The following is a 22,773-nucleotide window of genomic DNA, read 5'->3' on the forward strand; positions in this document are numbered from 1 at the left end:
CTCTTTTCCCTCTCTGTGGCTGCCTGCTCTCAGGTTTTCAGTCCTTAATCATTATAATCAGTTGAAGAAAAAAAAATCACAGTTCAGACTCCCCGACAAAGTGTTCTGACTTCATTTAAATGCCTGCTTGCCAAGATCTTACTTTAAAGTTACTTCCTCCCCTTTTCCCCCTTCCTCGTACTCTCCTCATCTATTTATCATTTACCAGTTCATCCGTATGGAATACGATGCTCCCACTTCCTGGTGCACTGTAGTTTGGGGCCTAATTGATTCTGGTAATTAATTTGTTCTACCTGCTAGATCAGATGGAAATCCTACCCATGCGCCCAAGGATTAGCACTTGGCTTTCTAACACCTCCTCTAATTATCTAATAGCATGGGTTGTGAGGACTCAGTCTCTATTAAAACACTTTTACTATTAGCAGTAGTGATTGGAATTGTGATGACGACTAGATTTCAACAAATTAGAGCTTAAAAATGGGGAGATGGAAGAGAAGTGGCTTCTTTAATTTCCCTGAGTTTAACATCAATAATTAGAGCAATTTTCAGAGATGCGAGCTGAAATTATCCCTGCTGTGCTGTAGATGATCACCTTAATTTTAGCAAATTGACTCCAGGGAAATAAATGTGACAGATTAGAAAGAGACAAACAGGAAAAAACAAAACAAAACAAAACAAAAAACCAACAACCAAAACAAAAGATTGGAAGGGAGGGAAATGAAAAGGAAGTCTGGGAAAGAACAGGAGACAAAAATCTAGTACAATTAGTTTGGTGGGTTAGGGTTGAAGGCGGTAGTATGGTAGAAATAGGAAGCTGTGTGAGTGGAATGAAGAAGTAAAGGAGATGGAGGCTGGCATTAAGAAGTAGCTCTGGACATACACAGACCAAATTACTTCCTAATGTAGATATAACTTTCCTTATAACTGAGGGAAAGAGTGTTATGATCATCAACATTTTATTTATTTACCTCAACAGTCCTTCTGTGCCTCAGCCAGCAACTGAAGTTGGGTGTAGCAGATATGGACCTTCTCCTCACTTCTCCCCTTCTCCATCCCACTACCATGTCTCTAAACTTGGAAAACCCAGCCCCAAATGCCAAAATAAATGCCTTATCCCTATTGCTTTGGGACCTTTTAAATGCTTTTTGCTCTCTAAAGAGGAGTCTGTCGAATGACAGAGACTTTTTTCTTTTTAACTTTCTTTTAAAATGCCTGAGAGAGGGGCGACTGGGTGGCTCAGTCATTAAGCGTCTGCCTTCGGCTCAGGTCATGATCCCAGAGTCCTGGGATAGAGCCCCGCATCGGGCTCCCTGCGCAGCGGGAAGCCTGCTTCTCCCTCTCCCACTCCTCCTGCCTATGTTCCCTCTCTCGCTGTGTCTCTGTCAAATAAATAAACAAAATCTTTAAAAAAAAAATAAAATGTCTAAGAGAAAAAAGAAAGAAAAAGGAAAAAAGAAAAACAAACAAACAAACAAACTCAAATTGAGGTTGAGAAACCAACCTCATAAGAGCAACAGCCCGGTCCGCTCCGCTCCGCTCTCCCCGGGCCTGGCCGGTCGTGTTCAGCACCGCGGACAGCTCCCCGCCCCGCCCCGAGCCCACCGCACCCTCCCCTCCGCCGCTGGCAGCCTTGCCATTGGCTCTCCCAGCTCCCCTCTTGAAGCTGCCAATTCTACACATAGACCCAACCTACCCAGGAGCTTGTCTTCTCGCCTCTCCAGCGCCCGGGGTAGCCCAGGCCCAGAAGAGAGCCGCGGGGTTTCTGAGCCTCGGAGGGTGGTTGTTGGCACTCTACCAGGCTTGCTGAGACGCTGCCTGCGCACTTCGTCCCCGGCCCTCGCCCTGTGACAGACGCTTGGCTCAAGATGAATCTCAACTTCACCGCCCCTCTACACCCTGCGTCTTCTCAGAGGCCCACGTCCTTCTTCATTGAGGACATCCTGCTGCACAAGCCCAAGCCGCTAAGGGAGATGGCCCCTGACCACTTCGCCAGCTCTCTGGCCTCGCGGGTGCCTCTGCTAGACTATGGCTACCCCCTCATGCCCACACCCACCCTCCTGGCTCCTCATCCCCATCACCCTCTGCATAAGGGAGACCACCACCACCCTTATTTCCTCACCACCTCGGGTAAGTACCAGGGGCCTCAAGGTTTGGGGAGCGAGAGAGCAGGTCTTCCAGCGCAGACCCTAAGCCTGTGATAGAGCTGAGGAAAGGCCAGAGCTGGCTCGGCCTGGCTTGGCGGCTTCCTTCCCTAAGTGACAGTGGAACGTTGGGGATATGGCTGAGAACATGCAGAGCTCCCCTGAGGCATGCCAACCCATGGGGATAAGTCTCGGTCACTCCGCACGCTTTATAAGAGGCAACATTCCTATCCAAGAGGTGGCTAGAGGTTTTGACAATATTCTTGGTGGATAGTGCTCCGTCTCCTTCCTCGTGGTCTTCCTGGTCACTCTGGTCCAGCTCTCAATCCTGATTCTCTGCCTCCCCTCGCTTTAGGGGAGACCCCTGACCACCCCACCCCATGGAGCAGAACTCCACTTTCCAGCTAATTAACTCCAAAGCCTCCAGCGGGTCCAACTCTCTCCTCTTGGGTGCTGAGCATTCACGGATATACTGCAGGGGTTTGGAAGTGAATGAGGGTTTGAGATATTCTGAGAACTGAAGGTTTGACCTGGCCGGTATAGGGGAGAAAAGGGTAAGAAAAAAAAAGTGTGGGGGGCCGGGGGACGGACGCTGCTCCTCTTTAACCATCTGCACTCCCACTGTCTAACTCACAATCTTGGGCTCAGCTGCCCTCTTCTGCCCCGGTTGCTGGTGAAGCTGGAGCCCCACACCAAAGTATTTTGATTTTCTATGAATGACAAAGACTGGGGGCCAACAAAGTGGTTGGGTCAGGGAGATGTAAGGAAATACCCAGATTTTTTCCTGCCGCTCTCTGCAAGGCCATATTCATGCTTTCTTCTTTGGCATTTTTATTCCAGTTGAAATATAATAATTCCTTGAGTCCAGACGCAGAGCGCAGGTGGGAAAACAACCCCATCTCGGCGAGGGCCGGGGAAACACCTGAGACAGTTTGTGAAATGTGTGCTCTGGAATCTAGGACAAAAGCTAAAAGTTTTTGTGAAGCGGTAAAACCCAGATTCTGAGGCATTGGGTTGGCAGGACAATTATAGAAGCTATGTTGAAGCCTGCATCTTGGTATTCGTCTTGGTATTGGCCTCACTCCGTGGCCCATGACAGCCTCTTCTGGGCTGCACCCATGTTCCCTACAAATAGCAATGGACAAAGCCTGTGATGCCGGAATTGCTTGTTTCCTCCCCCACCTCCACCCCCACCCCCACTGGCAGAAATTGATGTCTGTGGCAGTTTACTTGGTGTGTCTCAGACACCATAATGCCTGCAGAGGTCAGGAAAGACAAGTCTCTCCCTGACCTGGCGGGGGGGGGGGGGGGGGGGCGAAGGGCTTCAATCCTTCTGCTTAGGGTCGGAGAGAAAGAATGAGAAAAAGGATGAGGATCAGATTAGAGAGGGGGTCCCCAGTGGCCCCTGCAACTTATAAGGAACGTGCCAGGCGGGAATTGCCCCTCTGTTCTTGCTTCTGAGCTGCTCCTGATGAGAGAGTTTTGATCTGTTCCCTTTGGCGGCGGGCGGGAGAATGGAGGCAGCTCGGGAAAGAGGTGTTTTTTAGTGAGATTGGGAAGCAAGGCCACATTCGTGCCTCTACTAGCCCCAGAACTACGGGGTATGGAAAAGGGTGGTGGCTGGGCAGAACAGCTACTGGACCAGCCGACGTTTGCAAGAAAACTTCGGGAGGCGCACCAGCCGACTGGCAGACGCTGCGAAGAGTCTTTCCAAGAAGAAATTTTCTAAGGCCTCCGATTTAAAATTTTTCTTTTCCGTTTTGCTTACTGTTTATTGTTTGTAGGCCTAGATGACCTGCCGGATAAAGATCTCCAAGCGCTATTCTTGGGATTTTATTTCCCCTGCCCTGAGGTTCCTGGGAGAAGGGCTGGAGAAGCGTTGGGGCGACCAGGGGACTAGTGGAGGCAAGAAGCGGAGGGAGGCGCTGGGGGCCGGGGGTAGAGGCTGCGGTGGAGGTGGCTCCCGGGGCATCGCGCTCTACCCACTCGGTGGCTTTTCTCTCTGCAGGGGTGCCGGTGCCGGCGCTGTTCCCGCACCCCCAGCACACCGAGCTGCCGGGGAAGCACTGCCGCCGCCGCAAAGCTCGTACGGTTTTCTCGGACTCGCAGCTTTCTGGCCTGGAGAAGAGATTCGAGATCCAGCGCTACCTGTCCACGCCAGAGCGGGTGGAGCTGGCCACGGCCCTCAGCCTGTCCGAGACGCAGGTGGGCCCGAGAGGGGCAGTTCCCGATCTCCGCTGCTGCTCTTCCCTCCCCGCTTAACTCCTACCGCCTTTGCACCCAGTGCGGAGCTCTTGAGTGGGAGTGACCCCTCTCCCCTTTATTCTAGGCTTCTCCGAAGCTCCTTAGTAAAAGTACCAACCCCTCCAACCCCAGGTCAGACTTACCGAAGCGTCCTCTCTCGAGGGAGCTCTGGACAGGGAGGAGAAACTCCTCGGATGATCCTGATGATCACTCCCAGTTTGAGAACGATCAGTTCTCTGCCGCCTATCCGCCCCCCCCCCCGCCCGCACTCCTCTCCCATGGGGGCTGTAACCCTGGTCCGACGTAAAATCAGAGACTAGACGGGTTCTTATCCTGAGCGAAGTCCACTCAGGAAAATTGTTTTTCTTATTATTTTAATCTCCCTCACAGACACAAGCCCTCAAATCCATCCTCCCCACTCCCCCACTGTAATGTAAGCGGCCTCCTTATTGCTCTGTCCTGAGAGGGAGAACTGTTTTCCCCCTCCAGATCCTGTTCACCTGCAACCTTAAAACTCCTTCCTCCACTTTCTCTTTCTTACATTCTCTGTACCTGGGAGCCCCACTTGCTGTGAAATCGTTAGCCCCGCCGAGCGCCCCTGACTTTTCTCTCTAATGAGAACAAGCAAGATTGATTCTCATCTTCCTGTCCAGCAAGACCAGGTGTTTAGATGCCAAAATGGGGAGAACGTAAGTTAAACATAAAGGAGGCTAATCAACGTAGCACTTACTATTAGTGATTAAAATTAATAACAGTATTAGTATTAACTAAGCACACCATTTTGACCTTTATCGTTATTTTGGACAATTACTTCCAGGAGTCTTAGGATGCTTGATTCTCATTCACCCTAACACGATAACTTGCAAGCAGTTCAGGTATGATTTAACCCAAGGATGAGACTGTCACAGCTCTTGGATAATTCGTGAATGGGTTGCGGTCCATTTTCCTAACCCCCAGCAATCTTCGCAGATCTTAGTAACTATGGGTCTGAAGGAATGACGTGGTTGTATTTTTTTTCCCCCTGAAATCAGGTGAAAACGTGGTTCCAGAACCGGCGGATGAAGCATAAAAAGCAGCTGAGGAAAAGTCAGGATGAGCCCAAAGCGCCAGATGGGCCCGAGAGCCCTGAGGGCAGCCCCCGCGGCCCAGAGGCCGCGTCTGCCGAGGCTCGGCTGGGCCTGCCCGCCGGCCCCTTCGTGCTGACCGAGCCCGAGGACGAGGTGGACATTGGGGACGAGGGGGAGCTGGGCCCAGGGCCGCACGTGCTCTGAGCCGCGTGGCTGGGGAGGCAGGGAGGACGCGGCCGGGCGGGGCGCGGTTCCCTCCGGGATCCGGAACGCACGGACTCGGGTCCCGGGGCGGGCCTCGGAAATCCGCTCCTGGAAGACAAACAAAACACACCTGTGAACCCTCGAACCCGCGCGGAGCCCCGCGGCTCGGCCCACGCCCTCCTCCCCCTCTCGCCCGCCGGGTCCCTGCCGGGCGAGCGTGCACCTGCGTTAGCTCATTCCCGCGCCGGTGTCTTAAGTGGCGCAAGCTGGACCCTGGGCTCTCAGCTCTCTAACTCCGCCGCGATCGCAGACCCTCCTGGCCCTCTCCTCTCCGCCACCTGCCCCGAGCTCCGTTGTCCAGGCTCCGTGACCTCTCCACCCGGACCCTTTGCCCTTCCTTGGGTAGACCGATTGGCTGCAGGTAAGGGACCGGGAGTGTGGGCTTTCCGCTCTGCGGGGATCCAGGTAGAGCCACAACCGGATGCTTACGACGTCTGTGCCGGACAGACTCGCGCGCTGCTAGCCACTAACCTCCCACTGGGGTTCCCCCACCCCCTATCTCTAACTCAGAAACTATGGCGACAACCCCTCCTCAGGGCGGCGCTTCTGTCCTCTCCCGTCACTGTTCCTCTTCTGAGCTTCCGGTTCGGCACCCTGGACCCCTAAGCTTGTGGCCCCCGGGAACACCCGCTCTACACGCCCCCCCCCCCAGTCCCCATATTGAGCGGCGCCCACGCGCGGCGAGAAACTTGGGCGGGAAAACCTACCGAGCAGTTTCTGCCTCCAGACCTTGCTGCACCTGTCCCGCAACTCTTACACGTCCCATGGGCTACTGATATTTTAAAAGTGAGTGTTCCTTGGGCTGTCTGTGGAAATGTTCATTTTCGTTGCATTTTAGGGAATGCGGAGTTTTAGCGAGATTAAAGCTAAATACGCATCCCCTTCCGGACGTGCACCTGTTTGTGGACTACCGAGGTGGGGGCAAGAGTCTGGCCCAGCGCATCGCTCTCTCCCTTTCCCCTAGGAGGTCTCCTATTCTCTCCCGGAGCTTGCAGTCTCTTTAGCTAATAAAGGGCTCGCCGCGCAAAACTGGGACCGAACCGAGTTTCCGGGAATCGTTTGTTAACGCGTCCTCCTCCGCGCACGCCCCCTTCCCTCCACCCCAGGCAGTGTCCTGTTCTCGAAAAGAGTGAACAGGGCTAATAACCTTTGGTTGACAGATCCCCTCACTCCCAGCCCGATTTTTCCGTTTTTAATCGTTTTATAGTCTTGAGTTCCACCTGTGTGGAAAGTCACCGCAAATGGTATTTTTTGACTCTCAAATACCGAAGGGATAGAGCTCCCTTGATATCTGGAGTTTGAAATTACGCTAACAAATTGTGTGATGACACTACGCACCCAGGATACTTATCTGATATAGCAGCCTGCCAGAGGCGACCTCAGCTTCCCATCTTCCTTTGGCTCTGGCTGTGTATTTAGGTAAGTGAGCCCAGGAAGGCTGGAAAAGTGTGTGGCTAAGTGGAGTCCTGACCCTTGGGTTCGAATGATAAGTATTATAGAGACTATGGCCGTGTGAGCTTGGGTTACAGTTAATCTTTTTTTGTTTCCTTGTTTTTCTAAAAGAGGATGAATCCTAAATATCCCTCTAGATCTAAGTTCCATGCATGTAGCCATAGGAATTTTTTCTTTTTCTTTCCTTTCCTTCCTTCCTTTTTTTCCCTACAGGTTTGTTCCAGGAAACATTAACTTAGGCAAAGATAAGTTGTCAGGGTGAGACCTCTATCCAATCAGCATCATTTAGGAGACCAAGCTATTGCTTTAAAAACATAAGCATTGTAGAGCTGTTTGGATTTTCCAAAGTGCTCTTTGTCAATCAAGATCTAGTGAGTCATAGACAACAAAGATTAATTTTCCCTCTCATAGTTAAGGAAATCGAGGGTTGGCAAGATTGAAGGATCCACCTGTGAAATTAGTACTAGCTAAAGTCAAAGGAGGACCAAAAAAAAAAAAAAAAAATCTTTTGACTCCTTGTTCATTTCTTTGTCCAACACAGTTTTCTTGTAACAATGCATCGGTTGGCATTTTGCCTCTATCACTTTCTGTGAACGCCTCTCCCATTGATTTAGGTTGTGTAGATGTGCTATTAAAAACAAATCTACACTCCGATTTCTCCTCTCTCCCTGTTCAGATAATGACCATACCTTTTTAAGGCAGGAGTTTTGGGCAAGTGCTTTACAGTAAGACAAAAGACTTGGTTATGGTGGTGGTGGTGGGGGGGAGTGATTTATGAATACTTGGAAGGGAAAGTAGATACTATTACAAGAGGGGAGAATCTCAGATTCTTATACTAGAAAGAAGAGCTACTAAAAGGGATTTGGGGAGAATCTTTAAAGTCAGTAGAAATGCTGTGTTTTGGGAGGACATTAAAAAAATTTAAATTGAAGAAGATGCCAGGCTTTATTTTGGCTCTGAGAGAAGCAGATTAGGCACATTTCATGATGTTTTCAAAAGGCAGGTAAATAGGAAACCTTGTTAGCGTAGGCACAGCTCCGCCTGATTGGAGGCAGAATGAATCCTGGAGCCCAGGGAACGCCTGTATCTTTGATTCATGAGCATTAAACATGGAAAGATGCTCGTTCTGCCACATCAGGGTCCTCCCTTTGTGGCTGTTCCTGGCCAGAGGAAGCGGGAAGGGAGGAGCTCACACCTGCGGCACCAACCACACTGACTATGGTGCGGTTTTCTCATCAGACCGTATTCCGTGAAATTGATGGCACACAATTCAATAACCAAGTTCTCCTGGTTTTCCTTTTCTTTTTTATACACAGCGCATTAGTGATGATAGTAGAGGAGAGACCCAATTTAGTTCCAATTTCATGTAGCATGATAGCGGTGTTTAGTTTTTGGCCTTCAATACCGATCAAAGCCAACATAGGCTGAAGAGGTATTTTGTCTGAATTACCTCGGCTTTTGCCTCAATTCAGTTTGACTTGGTTGTAAAGATCGGACAAAGCCACGTTCACTGTGATATATTAAAGACCTAGCCTGAGTCTGAAGGGGGAAAAAACCTCTTAAAATAGCCAAGGTGGGCACATCATCCTACATGTAATCCCAAATGGAATAAATCGTTTGTTCTGAATTTGTTCTTAATGCTGTTTGCAATGGACTTCATTTCACCGATTCTCAGAAAGGGACTCTTGGTACTATTTCTGCTCACATGACATAAGAACATAAATGGACAATACACCATTCTGCCCAGTATTAGCGGATAGTGGCACTAAGAAATAATTGGAATTCATGACACCACTTCAAAAGGTAGAGGACTGGCTCATATCAGTGTGTTTGATAACTAGAGCTAAAGATCTGTGAAGGCACAGAGCAAGCAGAATGCTTTTTGGTGCTAGGAGAATCGTGCAATAAACATACTGAGTTGAAGTGGTAACTCGGTCTTCTTGAGTTGGGCTCAACATGTGTGGAAATAATGAGTTAAGGAAATATTTTACACTTATGTTGTGTTCTTGGCATCACATTTTATAGAGGCTGTTGACAAGCTAAAATTCACCCACTATACAAGAACCTGGATAGTAAAAGATGTGGAAAACACAAAGGAGTGTGAACTTTTTAGCTTAGAGAAGCCAAGTATTGGGCAGGGGTGGGAGAGGAGATTTGAACAGTTGCAGGGCTACTCAGTATCAGGGGGTATATCTATGCAGCTCGGCTAAAGAAGGCAGAACCAGAACCAATGGGTGGTTCCAGGAAACATTTTGGAACAACGTTTGCATACCTCCTATAGGCCAGGTAGTGTGCTGTCTATCAATAAGACAAGCTAAGTCCAGAAAACACTAAGCACCTTTCACTAGAAAGTTTGAGCAGAAGCTGGAAAGCAAAATACTAGGGGCTAGAAGGCTGTTATGGTTCTTCATTAGTGAGAAGGTGAACCAGTTTTGTTCTTTCTAACCCTTAAGAGCCTAATATCCTATCTTCTTTTTGTAGGAAAGGAACTATAAATTCCAACTTGCTAAAGTTACTTGTCATCTCACTAAGAAGATTTCAGTTCATGTGCTCTAAATAAATATATCCATAACAATAAGAATTAAGAGAAACCAGAAAATGAAAAGGGTATTCTTTTATTCATTAAGGAAGTCTCCTATACCCCATTTCAGAAAGTAAGAAAACAACATGAAGATCCCTGGAGTTAAGGACAACTAGATAGTCAGGAAGGGATGGTCAGTGTTAGAGACCTTTAACAAAATCTAAGCCCTTCATTTGATGTGAAGAAATTAGGATCCAGGTATAATGAATGCCTTGTCAGTGTTAAATAGACCGTGGCAGAATTCAGACTAGAAGCCAGTTTTCATGATCCTACTTTACCACTAATTCATGCTGTGATAAAAGTGATGGAGGGGGAGCTATTGTCCTTGTAGAGGAAAGGATTTTGCATAGTAATTTTGGATGTAAAATTTTAAAATTAGCTGGAAATTAATAAAATCTTAGATCAATTTATGGAAAAACTTTTGATGAAGAGCAATCTGAAATTTAAATTGGCTTTCTGAAGAGGTACTGGGCCCCTTAGTCCTTTTCATTTGAGCCAAAGTTGAGTAACTACTTGCTGGGATGTTTTTGAAGAGGTTCACACATTGAGTAGGATGAAAAATAAAACTAAAAGTTTTGCCTAATCTTTATAGATAAGGCACCTGAGAGTCTGAGATATTGACTTGCTCAATGTCCTACAACTGATTAATTTGATGAGTTACGAATTAATACATGTAGAGGTCCAAGGTCATTCCAATACATATTTAGGAGATAATAAACTTGATATGATTCTCTTGTTTTCTGTCCATATTCTCTCCATCGTATTTTCTGGTTTTAATTCCCCCTCCCAAAGACACATTTCTTTTCAATTTTATTTACTCCTTCCTCTTAGCATTCCCAGTTTGTATACCAGATAACTTTTCCTTCAGGATTTCATTTATAATTCTGTAAGCCTTCTCTTCTTATTCTCTTTACAAAATTGTGTAGCTGCAGCTGGATTTGGCATCCTAGCCACAGGCTAGGAGGCTTGGTTTGGAGACTTAAATTCTAATCTTCCTTTTGCTCAGGATTACGTTACTTCTCTTACTTGGCATCAGAAATATGAGGAGAATGTCCTTTAAGAATGGTGAGGAGAGGGGCACCTGGGTGGCTCAGTTGGTTAAGCGACTGCCTTCAGCTCAGGTCATGATTCTGGAGTCCCTGGATCGAGTCCCACATCGGGCTCCCTGCTCGGCAGGGAGTCTGTTTCTCCTTCTGACCCTCCCCCTTCTCTCTCATTCTCTCTCTCTCTCAAATAAAATCTTAAAAAAAAAATGGGATAAGAGATGTAAAAGTATCTACTGTGAGATCTTAGATGAAAAGTGCTCGAGGAAGATAATGAATGACAATAATCTGAACATATCAGGTTGGTTCTTGATCCCACACTTCATAGGACTACGACAGTAACAATGTAGGTAACTAAAAGGTGCGTATTAGTCTTGTGTTCATCACTATCATTATGAGGGGTTATGTCCCTTTCTAAGGAGTTTTTAAAATAACTTCATCTTATTTTCTCTTCGTCATTGTCCTACTGTGTGGACTAAGAGAGGGCATGGTGGCCTTGGGTGAAATAGGGCCATATTGGACCATGAAGTTGCATTGAGGATACTTCATTTAGAATGTTCCTTCTTTCCCTCTTTCCTGTCTTGCCCCCGTCATGCCCCAGGGGTTCTGTTCTCCCTGGCAGACATAAAGGCAATGTAGGGAGGGAAGGTATATTTCAAATCTATGGGAGCCCTATTAAGAGATTGAGTTGCCTGTTTCCAGTAAAGGATCTAGGGGGGAAATCCAGATTTAAGCTTTTTTTTTCTGAAGCTTTTAAGATTTTTTTTTTTTTTTAGTTTAAAAAAGGCACACTTTAGGAATTATCTCTGCAACAAGAGATTGTTGTTTAAAAATATTGACTAATATAATTCTTAGGGATTATCTGAATATTTGTAACCTCCATTCTCTCTTTAGCTTCCATTGCTACCAATAATGGAAGTGACTAAATACACTTGTCTATATTCTAGCCAGAAGTTAAATGGCCAAATAGTCCTTATTCTTCCTCAGTGCTTGACTTGGAATGGGAAATAAACTGTAGAAAGCAATGAGAATAAGGATAGAAGTGTGGCTCTGTATCCTGAGTTTCAAATGAGAATAATTTACAAGCTAAAGGTAAAAAAAAACCTAATACTTCATGCTGTTCTGCTCTTTTCCCATCTATTTTTTTTTAATTCCTGAGCGCTCTCGATTTAATTTTAAAGACTTGAGTTTTGTCATTTACCCATGTACGTTGTTTATAGGGTTGAACAGTTCTAGAAGGATTATTTAAAAAAGAAGCAGTCCTCTGGCTCCTTCCCTATTCTCTTTACTACAGAGGCAACCGGTTTCCAGTACTGGGTGATTCTTTTTGTGTTTGTCTTCATGTTTCTAAATAATTGCTGAATTGCTGCTTTTTGGTATTTTTGTTTTAGGAATTATCTAGTACTTCATGCTCTAAAAGGTGAAAATTTAGTTGTTTCTTCCCTGTTCCCACCACATATGTGCACCCTCTTCATCTCTTCCTCCATGACAGGGTTTTGGTTAGATTGTTATTATGATATGTATGTCTGACTCTCAGCCCAGCCAGGTAATCAACTCAGATTACTTTTTCCTGTAAGACTTCCTTTTTTTCCCCTTGGAATTAATATTTGTCTTTCTAATTTTTAATGTCCTTGTGACCAGTTTAACTCCAGACTTCACCATTTGTCTAGAGCTGACTCCCAAGATACTCTTGTTAAGGTTTCATTTTCCCAAACAAATTCCCAGAGCCTCTGGTCTGCTCCTCTCTGGATTTTATGTCACTGTGTCTCTCTTCCCCTTCATCCTGGGATACCTTTCAATTTACTTTTGTTTTCTGTATTTTCCTCTTTCTTGGTTTACCCTCTCCTTTTGGGGGAACACCGTCTCCTATAGTTTCCTGATTGGTGTGTGAAAGGTAAATGTTTTGAGCTCATCCGTCTCTAAAAAATATCTTTATTCTAGTAGCATGCTTTATTAGTATTTTGGCTAAGTATAGAATTCGAAGTTGGAAATTATTTTGGAATACTTTTGAATAATTTAAAAAACATCATTCGATTTATTGGCTTCCAATTGCTGTTGTGAGGGTCTAAAGCCATTTTGATTCTTGATTGTGTATCCTGTTTAATTAATTTATTTGTTTTCCTTTTTGGAAGCTTGTAGGATACTCTTTGTAACCAATGGACTGAAATTTCACAGTTGTGTGCCTTGGTTGAGGTCTGTTTGCACCCATTGTTCTGGATACTCAGTAGGCTCTTCCAGTCTGAAAAGTCCTTTCAGTTATGGGAAGTTTTCTTGAATTAATTCTTCAAGGATTTCTATTCATTGTGTTCTTTATGGAACTCATATTATTTGGATTTTTTTTGCCTCCTAGATTTATCTTCTAGATTCTTTTTCTCTTCCATTTTCTCTATTTTATCTTTTTGCTCTACTTCCTAGGGAAAATTCCTCAACGTTCTAACCTTTAACTTTTTTAAGTTCTGCTATTATATTTCTAACTTCCAAGATCTCTTTTAATTTCCTTCTCTTCCTTTCTAGTGGGTTTCCTCAGTGATATCTTCAGATATGTAGATATCCTCTGTTGTTTGCTCATGTTTATGAGCAAAGAAAAGGCTGATAGGAAGCTATGATATGTGGTGTGTGTGTGTGGGGGGGGTACTTTAGACTGTGAGCTTTCCCCTGTGATAACATGGTTGAGTTCTTCAGTTAGAGACCCTTTAAAGTCAGAATTTTTAAGGCTTTTATTTTAGGCTGCTCAGATTCTTCAGAGAAGGATTTTTCAAACTCCTGCCTGTAGGATGAGACCCAATGTTCTGGGAGCCATGTGGCAGATCAGAGGTCTCTGAGTTTAGAACACATATGTTCACTATTGACTCCACTTTCTGTATTGTGCCTCCCAACAGAGCCACTTGTCCCTAGTCCAGAGATACTGTTCTACCCTCTGCAGAGGGGAGAGCAATCTTTTTGGGTGTAGCAAAGGGGCAGTTGTCCTTCATTTAGCCCCCCTCAGTCCCTTACACCCCTACTTTCAGAGGTAATTGACATCATCCATTCCTGAGCATTTTGGATATTCTGGAATGTAAATCAGATTGATTCGTGGGTCTCCCGTTTGCTAGGTTAGAATTTTTTTTTAACTTTTATCTCCTTTCCTACTTTTATTATTATTGTCTCTCCTCCTGTTCTTATGTTTATGCCTTCTAAAAACCCTTTACTGTGATTTTAGTGTGGGCTTGCCAAGGGAGTGAAGTCAGTGTAAGTGTGTTCATGTGTTTAGTCTAACATATTTATCCACAAGTCTCATAATCTGAATTTAATGTTATTTAATTCTGGCCTTTACAGTGAGTGATGGAGGTGTTGATCTTTTACCGTGATGTTTCTTTTATGCAACTGCATTTGTTGAGGTTCAGGAGAATTGCATTATCATTAGAACAGATTGAAAGTCTGATTTTATTGCAAAAATACATAATAGCCCTTCCTTCTTGTCTCCTATTCAGTGATGCCGTACCAATGGCATGGAATCTACCAGTCCGAGGGCATTGAAGTTAGACTTAGTCCTTAAGAATCTTGGTCTGTGAAAGGTCCAAATAGTTTTACAGGATATTCTTAGAAATTTCAAGGTGAGGGAATTTATTGTTTCATTTTCCTTAGTCTCAGATTAATTGAAAACCTAGGTCCCTAATTCTCTGAGTCGAGAAACAGGATAAACAGAAAGCAAGACAGGACTACACACACACACACACACACGCACGCACGCACGCACGCACACGCGCGAGGCCCTGAAGAGAATGAGGCAAACAGGACAGGGAGAATTGGAAGGTGATCAATTAAGACATTAAGTGTTTTGTGACACATGGACGCATCTGCATTTTGCCCCGATAACAAGGCCATCAGCTCATTTTCAGAGGGCTGCCGCCTTCCTCAGTTCAATCCTCAGATCAAAGCAAAACTGTCTGCTTGCATTTTCCAATCAGAATGGGGATGCTAATTTATCCTCCTTAATGTGTGATGGTAAGAGACTCCTTCAATTAACTGAATTCTATAGCCAGCAAAATAAAAGGTATACAAAGAGGCGCAGGCTGGAAGAGCTGAAATTCTCATTAAATCAAAAGGTCCAGTATTCATTACCTTGTGCATCTGAGGCTAAACACTAAATATGGGGATCATCAAAGGAGGTTTAATGGGTTAAATTGAGAATATAATCTAATTAAAATATTAGACATGGCTAAATAGTTCTTTGATATTCATCTAAAGGATTCATTAAAAATAGGTGCTTGAGGTTTGTGTGATTGGAGATTATCAATTTTAAGTAGAGACAACAAATTTGGGGACCTCATCAGCACTGCTTCAGTGTCCCCATTGTGTGGAGGCAAGGTACTGGGAAAGACCTCCCTGCCAGGTGATGGGTTGGAAATACGGGGTAAGGCCACCCAGGCTTCATGACCGTGACTTTGGTAGTTGTCTGGATGGCAAAAAAAGAAAGTGTAAGATTAATTTGGGAGACCCATTTGCCACAGAGGAAAGAGTACGTTTGGGGCCTAAATTATTTAGCTATGTTCTCTACAGAGAGCTATATTGATTTTATTCAATAATATACATATTAGGGAATATATATGGATATTGTTATCTACTTCCTTCTATGTAGACAGCTTCTGAAGGAATAACTGATCACACTTTTTGGATTTTAAATATCTGAAGATTATTTTCCCCACTGTTAAATTTGTATCATATGGATATCTACTATTTAAATATCTCTTGCTAAAGTGTGGTACCTTGAGAAGCCAGTCTAGCAGTCCCAGTATTGGGGCTGGTCTCAGGGACGAACTGGCAACTTAGTAAAGGATATTTATGAAATCATCCATATCTCCAAGGCTTCACTAAATATATTTGCCTGAAATGTTCATACCATTGTAACCCTCTCAACCTATTAGAGTTATTTAAAAGTGGAAGACCGTTTTCTCACTTTATTGAAAATTAATTACTTATGTTGCTCAGGTTTGCCAGGGAAAATGAAAAGGCAGTGGAGAGGTAGTGAGGGAGATTCGTCCTGCCAACCAAATTCTTTTTTCCTCTCCTCATGTTACCCAAAGAGCCCTCCCTGTATTGAGGGTTAGGGACAACTGAAAAATCTATTTTGCATCTTCATCTTGCGATGTGGTGTTTCCACAACATGTTGGGAACGCCCCAACATTCCAGTTATTTCACTGAGCTAAAACTTAAGTAACTGAACATGAAGAATGGAATTTTTAAGACTGGGGAATAAAATTAATGAATGAAAACTGCCATCTTTTTTTAAAAAATATTTTATTTATTTATTTGAGAGAGAGAGAGCACATAAGAGGGGGGAGGGTCAGAGGGAGAAGCAGACTCCCTGCTGAGCAGGGAGCCTGATGCAGGACTCGATCCAAGGACTCCAGGATCATGACCTGAGCCGAAGGCAGTCACTCAACCAACTGAGCCACCCAGGCGCCCTGAAAACTGCCATCTAAAAAGCTTTTGCTTTCCACTGACCAGGTGTTTGCCTAGAAAATGGAGGTGTTATGTTTTCTCAGCACCTTTGTGAAAAGATGTGTGGTTTTGCTCAACAAAGCTAGAGGAAGAGCAGGAACAAGTATTGTACTTAGTCTGGAGGCAGTGGGGTGAGGGAACCATTTTGGATCTATATTTTTAAGTAAGCTCTAGGCCCAATGTGGAGCTTGAACTCATGACCCCAAGATTGAGAGTTGCATGCTCTACTTACTGACTGAGCCAGCCAGGCACCCCAAGGGAACAAAAAATTTTTTTGAATTTGATTTTGAATATTAGATTTTAGCTACTCTGGAACCTACTTCAATGTATTTTAAAGAATGGAATATCTAAATAAAATTATAATACATATTTCTCCTTTATGCTGTCTTTATAGTATAGAAATTTTGTCTGACAATATAGACAACTCCTTAGAGTCAGAGATAAAGGGGGAGTGAGACACTCTGGAAAAACAAAATCCACAATAATTAACAATTTTACTTGTTTAAAACCCTTCCCTCACTGGGAAAACAACTAAAGAAGTAAATGGAGTATTCATGTATCTTTTTGTCTCTGTTTACATTAGGAATAGAAATTATGAAAACACACTTAGAGTTAGGGAAGAGAAGTCCTGTCATCATCCCATGAATACTTGAGAGTTGGATGAAATATGTATTATTCAGGATTTATTCTTGTTCTAATAAAGTTATCTTAAGGCATATTTAGAGGAGTAACTTTGATTTTTTTTTCCTTAAGAATTTTATATTTTCAAGTGCTACTTTGAATATGATAATCTAGTTTTCAAGAATATTTTGGAAATAAGTCGCTAAATGTGTCCTGATATCTTCAGACTATGACCCCAAATCTATTGATTTTGTGCTGTTTATGAACACACACACACCCCCGCCTCCGAGTTTGCTATTGTAGACCATTTGCTATCAACTCAAAGTTCTCAATTAGCTCCAGTGTTGTTATAATTACTAGCTGTGTTTTCAAACAACTCCCAGCTAATAACTGTTGGGATGAAGAGTCATTTTCTCACTATAGACTAGACTGCACGCTTATGCTTGCTGTGAGGTTTTGACAATGATTCATTAACCAATAATAGGGCCCCAATTGGAACCATTAGGCATTGGTGTTTTGCTAGACTTACCTTTTATTTTGTTCCTCAATATTGTCTTTTCTTGGGCTGGTTTCTAGATAACTCCCAAGAGACTCCTTAATATACAAAACAACATCACGAAGACAGCTGTCATTAAATTCAGCTACTTGGAACAAAGCTTCCTCTTAAGAGGATGCTCTCCTTGGAAATTCAAGATGGAAAAACACCATAAAGAGGAGTCTATAATAAGAGAGAATATGTGGTTTAAAGGTCCTTTATTTACACCATTTCATAGAGATTAGGCAGATTAGGCCCTGTGTCTTTCAGTGGGCATATAGAACATCCGGTCAAATACAGACCCTCCATCATTCTATCACTCAAGTTTAAAGTCCCTTGCTTTCTAATAGGCAGATTGTTTTTACTTCTTAAATATCTGAAGCAGAAATATTGTAAAAATTGATCACTGATCCACTTGGGTCTACAGAAGATCAATATTGTTGCCATTAATTTCGAGGAGGAGCAAAGAAGTTATTTGTCATTCACTGTTTCTGCAGAATCTCTATGCTGTCTTAGTATCATGATAGCTTAGTGATCTGCTAGATCTTACCAGGTGGGCCCAGACAGTGGCCTATTTTGGTTCATTCTTTGATCTCAACCCCCAGCTTTTAGCAAATGTGTTCTATTTCTGTAGCCACAGCCCTTTTAGATGCCAAGATGCCACTTGTCACTTTCAGTATTTGTGTGCAAAGAATTGTGATGTTCTAGAGTTTATATACTGGGTGATACAGACTTGCCTTGGAAGTAAAGATTCTTTGAAATGTTTGCCATAGACTGAATTGTGCTACCTGCTTCAGCTAAGTGTGATTCTTGATAATGAGTGAAGGGATTGAAGGATTTAATAGCGCTTAGCTACCAGAGAAAGGGTTAGGAGGAGGGTTTTAAATGCTCAAAATTGAAATGGTGTCTTTTATGAGTTAACATCTGAGTTAATTTATGTGTGTCTCTTTCAACTTTAACAATGTAGTTACGAAGTTGCCAGATTGTATGTGTTAAAATATGATCAGTTATGTAGTAATGCATATTTCTAAAAATGAAACAACGGGAGTTCATGTCCAAAACTGAAGTTCATAATAACTACATGCTCCTTGCCCACACAGAAAACAGGAACAACCCCTTCCTACAAACATAATCAAATAGTGTTATCCTTGGTGTTGAAAGACTGAAGTTTAGACCTGGCTACTCCGTCTCCCATTATTATCAGTTGGACTGACAGATGTCAAGAGTCATTAACCCTACCTTGATCTCCATTTCCTCTTCTGAAAAATTAGTAGGTGAACAAGATAAGCCCATCCCAAGCTCTGAATTCTTTTAAGGTACTCTAATAGAAATGGAATATTTTAAAAATTTGCTCTGTCCCTTTAAATTCAGAAATGTCTCTATATGCATTATTTAATCTTCCAGAGTAAGTTTAAGTTTAAGGCTGTTCGGAAAAAAATCTTAATTCTTAAGTTTCTAGAAAAGTCTTGTACATGGTGAAGACTTTTACATCTTAGGAGCAGTTTAGGCTGTGATTTTCCCAAAAAATGCTTCACATATGATATAATTTTCAAAATACCACTGAAATGTGATTTGTCAGTTTACTATTTATCTTCGGATATATGTAATTTTTCCAGACTTTCAATTCTAATTGCTTTCAGTTTTAAGAGCAAATCATGTACAGGTAGCTTTTATACCACAGGATGGTTTATGTAAAATGTTTATAACAAAGGAATAACTCTCCAAAGCTAGTTCTTATTGTCACCTGTATAGATAAACAGATTTTCCCCTAAATTAGTGTTAAAATTGCCCATTTCCGGATATGACTATCAAAGAATGCAATGCCCATCTAATACAAGCATGTAAGAAAAAATTAAATTCTTCCATAATTATTTTAAGACCCAATAATTTCATTCAGTTATCACTTGATGTTTATTCAGTTTCAAAAGATAAAAAGTAATATTTATTAATATTGACACTCAGCATGAAATACAGAATGCTTTCTCCTCTTACCTAACGTGTGTGTGTGTGTGTGTGTGTGTGTGTGTAAAAGCACAGATTTGGTAACATTTTAAAATGTTTGTGATGGCAAGATGCCTGGCATATTCACACACTTGGAGCAAGTAGCTTTGAGAAAGTTTATTGCTCAGAGTTGCCTGAATGGGTGTTTCTGGACTTGTTGGATTTCTAATTTATGTCTCGCTCTGTTAGGAGAACATTGGGGTATTTTATTTTATTTATTTTTTAAATTTAGAGACTTTAGAACTATTTGGGAAACAGCATCTCCAAGTGTACTGGCAGTCCAATTTACATTCATTTTATTTGAAACTGAAGTGTTTATACTTTTTTCTTATCAGGAGGGTAAGAGAGAAGCAGAAGTTAGATACTTTTTTTTTTTTTTTTTTTGCTGGGTCACTTCAAGGTTTTCATTATGCAAAGAAGGGTAGAGATTTTTTAAGAAATTGAAAGATCCACTATGAAACTAAAAGGCTTTATTCCCTAGTTTTTATTCAACCCCAAATTCTGATTTGAAAATAAATAATAAAAAAATCTTCCTAGAAAGTAAAAACAGCTCCATAATGTAATAAGGCCCCATATTTTAAATCCTATCAAAGCAAACATGGGCTGTGGCTAGAGGACAGAGGGTCATCCCTCTCTGCAGACAGGTTGGTTGGAGTTTTTTCTCCATGTCCAGTCCCCGGGCATTTTTGGTCTCTGACAAATGTGCTGTCTACACAATGTGAAGGACTTTGAAAGCAGCCACAGCCTGTTTTTCCCTTTCGTGTCTGCTCTGCAGTATTTCCAGCAGTGAGATTTCAGGCAGAGCATCTTCTTTTTGAGTATAGGTGGGATTTTTCTTTTCCTTTGATACTTGGCCAGTCAGATTTGAAGGTTTGGGTTTGGGGATGGTCTTGGCATATTCCAAAGCCTGAAAGCATAAAGATAAAGTTTCATTTGAAATGGGAAGTGACTCCTGGATTCCTTAAATGAAATCAAGTCTTAGGACATGTTTACTGGTAATACGAATGGACACTATTGCTACCATAAGGTACTAAGATGTGGATGGGAATGGAGAGCAGATGGGAAATGCAAGTCCTGCAATATAATGCACAGTTTCAACGAAGTAAGTTAGCCACACAACAGTATGCTATGAAAAAGAGCTGGAAAATGAAAAAGAGTTGTGCCTTTAGGCATTTTCTTTATAAAACGGAGTTTTATTCGAGGTGTTTGAAAATAGATTTCTCATGTGTGGGCTCTATTTAGCTTCTGGCGGTCTTATTAAAACCAAACTTCTAGTAAGGAGATATTAACAGACCTTTCCATTCAAAGTGGACTTGCTACAGCTTGAAACCAAAGACATCACTGTAGTTGACAAAATTGAGCTTCAGTTATTACATCAACTATTCTTGTTCCCAGGCTTTTGGAACTCTAGCAACTACTTATTAGCGGTTGGAAATTATTCTTTTCTTTTGCATATCCATAGAATCCTGGAGACTGGAAAAAGCAGTCTTTTTTTCAATGATGTCAGTTCCAAAAGGCACTACAATAAAAATGAGATCACTAAATATGATTTCTAAATCTGTCTTTATATCAATTTTATATTTTAATAAGTTTCTTGATAGCTGAAATAGGAGTAGATAGTATATTCAGGTGCTGGAAGGGGAAAAAAAATGCCCAAACTTCTCAGTGTGTGTAGGTGACTTCTGTAGGAATTTCTAATTACAGACTTGTTGTCTTGAATCTCTTCATGGAAAAAATAATGGATTGGAGAAAAAGAAAAAGTGGCACCATGGAAACTCAATCAAGTGGACTGAAGTCTTCAAGGTCCGAGGAAGAAAGGCAATAAATAGAAAATAGGATGGTCTGTGAGAGAGAACATGAAGTACAAATTCCTAAAAGCACCAAAGGGTCACTTGTCCCTCATGCAAAGGGTCCCATGTTCTTCTTGGGACTGAGACAGAGACTTTGCAAGGCTCGGTGTCTCGGCTGAACGTACGTCATTCACATCCTGACTTATAGTTGGATGACCTCTGAGAGGGAGAACATTCTGTATTTTATGAAATAACTTTTCATGGCTAGAGGGACCTATATATTACAGTCCCTTGGGAAAAATCTAGGGGAATGAACTTGAAAGAAACAACGAAGAAATTTCCTTTGACATATGTACCCATAAATGGCAAGAAGACGCTAATTCCTTAAAATTTAATGGTAGGGAAGGAAATTGATAGGATTTATCAGAATTGCTAGTTTCTTCTAAGAAATCACCTTACTATTCAATTAAAAAAATTTTTCTTGAGTATAGTTGACAAACTGTTACTTTGGTTTCGGGTGTACAACTTAGTGATTCAACTTCTCTGTGTCACACTGTGCTCATCACAAGTGTAGCTATCCTCTGTCACCATGCAACACTATTACAGTATCATTGACTATATTCCCTGTGCTGTACCTTTCATGCCCATGATTTACTCATTCCAGAGAGATAATCTCTCTCCCCTTCATACATTTTGCGCATCACCCCACCACCTCCCCTCTGGCCACCATCAATTTGTTCTCCGTAGTTATAGGTTGGATTCTCCTTCTTGTTTTGTTTATTTGGTTTTCAGATTCCACATACGAGTGAATTGTATGGTGTTTATCTTTCTCAGTTCTGACTTATTTCACTTAGAGTAATATCCTCTAGGTCCATCCGTGTTGTCACAAATGACACCATCTCATCCTTTTTTTAAAAATTCTTTAAAAATTTATTTCTATTTAAAGATTTTATTTTATTTTTTTATGAAAGAGAGATTGAGAGAACTAGTGGGAGGAAGGGCAGAGGGAGAAGCAGCCTCCCTGCAGAGCAGAGAGCCCGATGCGGGACTTGATCTAGGACCCCGGGATCATGACCTTAGGGGAAGGCAGATGCTGAACCGACTGAGCCACCCAAGCGCCCTCATCCTTTTTTTAAGGCTGTGTAATACGTTTGTGTGTGTGTGTGTGTGCAGGTACACACCACATCTTATCCATTCTTATATAGATGGACACTTGGGCTGCTTCCATATCTTGGCAATTGTAAATAATGCTGCAATAAACATATGTGTGCATATATCTTTTCAAATTAGTATTTTCGTATTCTTTGGGTAAATAATCAGTAGTGGAATATATTGGATTATATGGTAGTTTTTTTTTTTTAAGATTTTATTTATTTATTTGACAGAGAGAGACACAGCGAGAGAGGGAACACAAGTAGGGGGAGTGGGAGAGGGAGAAGCAGACTTCCTGCTCAGTAGGGAGCCCGATGCAGGACTTGATCCCAGGACCCTTGGATCACGACCTGAGCGGAAGGCAGACACTTAACCGACTGAGCCACCCAGGCGACCCATCA

At 42.7% G+C, this 22,773-nt stretch overlaps 2 protein-coding genes across 4 annotated transcripts in view; one reads left to right on the top strand and one right to left on the bottom strand.

Moving 5' to 3' along the window:
* BSX (brain specific homeobox) overlaps positions 1 to 22,773 on the top strand; it is an 87,409-nt gene that overhangs the window by 64,349 nt on the left and 287 nt on the right. Inside the window, exons 7-9 of the mRNA XM_045892879.2 lie at positions 977 to 2,127; positions 4,150 to 4,346; positions 5,417 to 6,077. Coding sequence (XP_045748835.1) covers positions 1,866 to 2,127; positions 4,150 to 4,346; positions 5,417 to 5,656 — 699 coding nt within the window. The 5' untranslated portion in view covers positions 977 to 1,865 and the 3' untranslated portion in view covers positions 5,657 to 6,077. The remainder of the gene's footprint in view (positions 1 to 976; positions 2,128 to 4,149; positions 4,347 to 5,416; positions 6,078 to 22,773) is intronic.
* Positions 19,158 to 22,773, bottom strand: part of JHY (junctional cadherin complex regulator) — a 65,433-nt gene continuing 61,817 nt past the window's right edge. For 2 of the 3 annotated variants that reach the window (XM_045894812.3, XM_054512234.2), the window contains exon 9: positions 19,158 to 20,337. In XM_045894812.3, coding sequence (XP_045750768.1) covers positions 20,140 to 20,337 — 198 coding nt within the window. In that variant the 3' untranslated portion in view covers positions 19,158 to 20,139. The remainder of the gene's footprint in view (positions 20,338 to 22,773) is intronic. The other variant, XM_045894813.3, reaches the window with a different exon arrangement.

Source organism: Mirounga angustirostris, unplaced genomic scaffold (genome assembly GCF_029215605.1).
Source record: "Mirounga angustirostris isolate CCGP_5_RB_7025 unplaced genomic scaffold, mMirAng1.0.hap1 SCAF_13, whole genome shotgun sequence".
Classification (NCBI taxonomy): Eukaryota; Metazoa; Chordata; class Mammalia; order Carnivora; family Phocidae; genus Mirounga; species Mirounga angustirostris.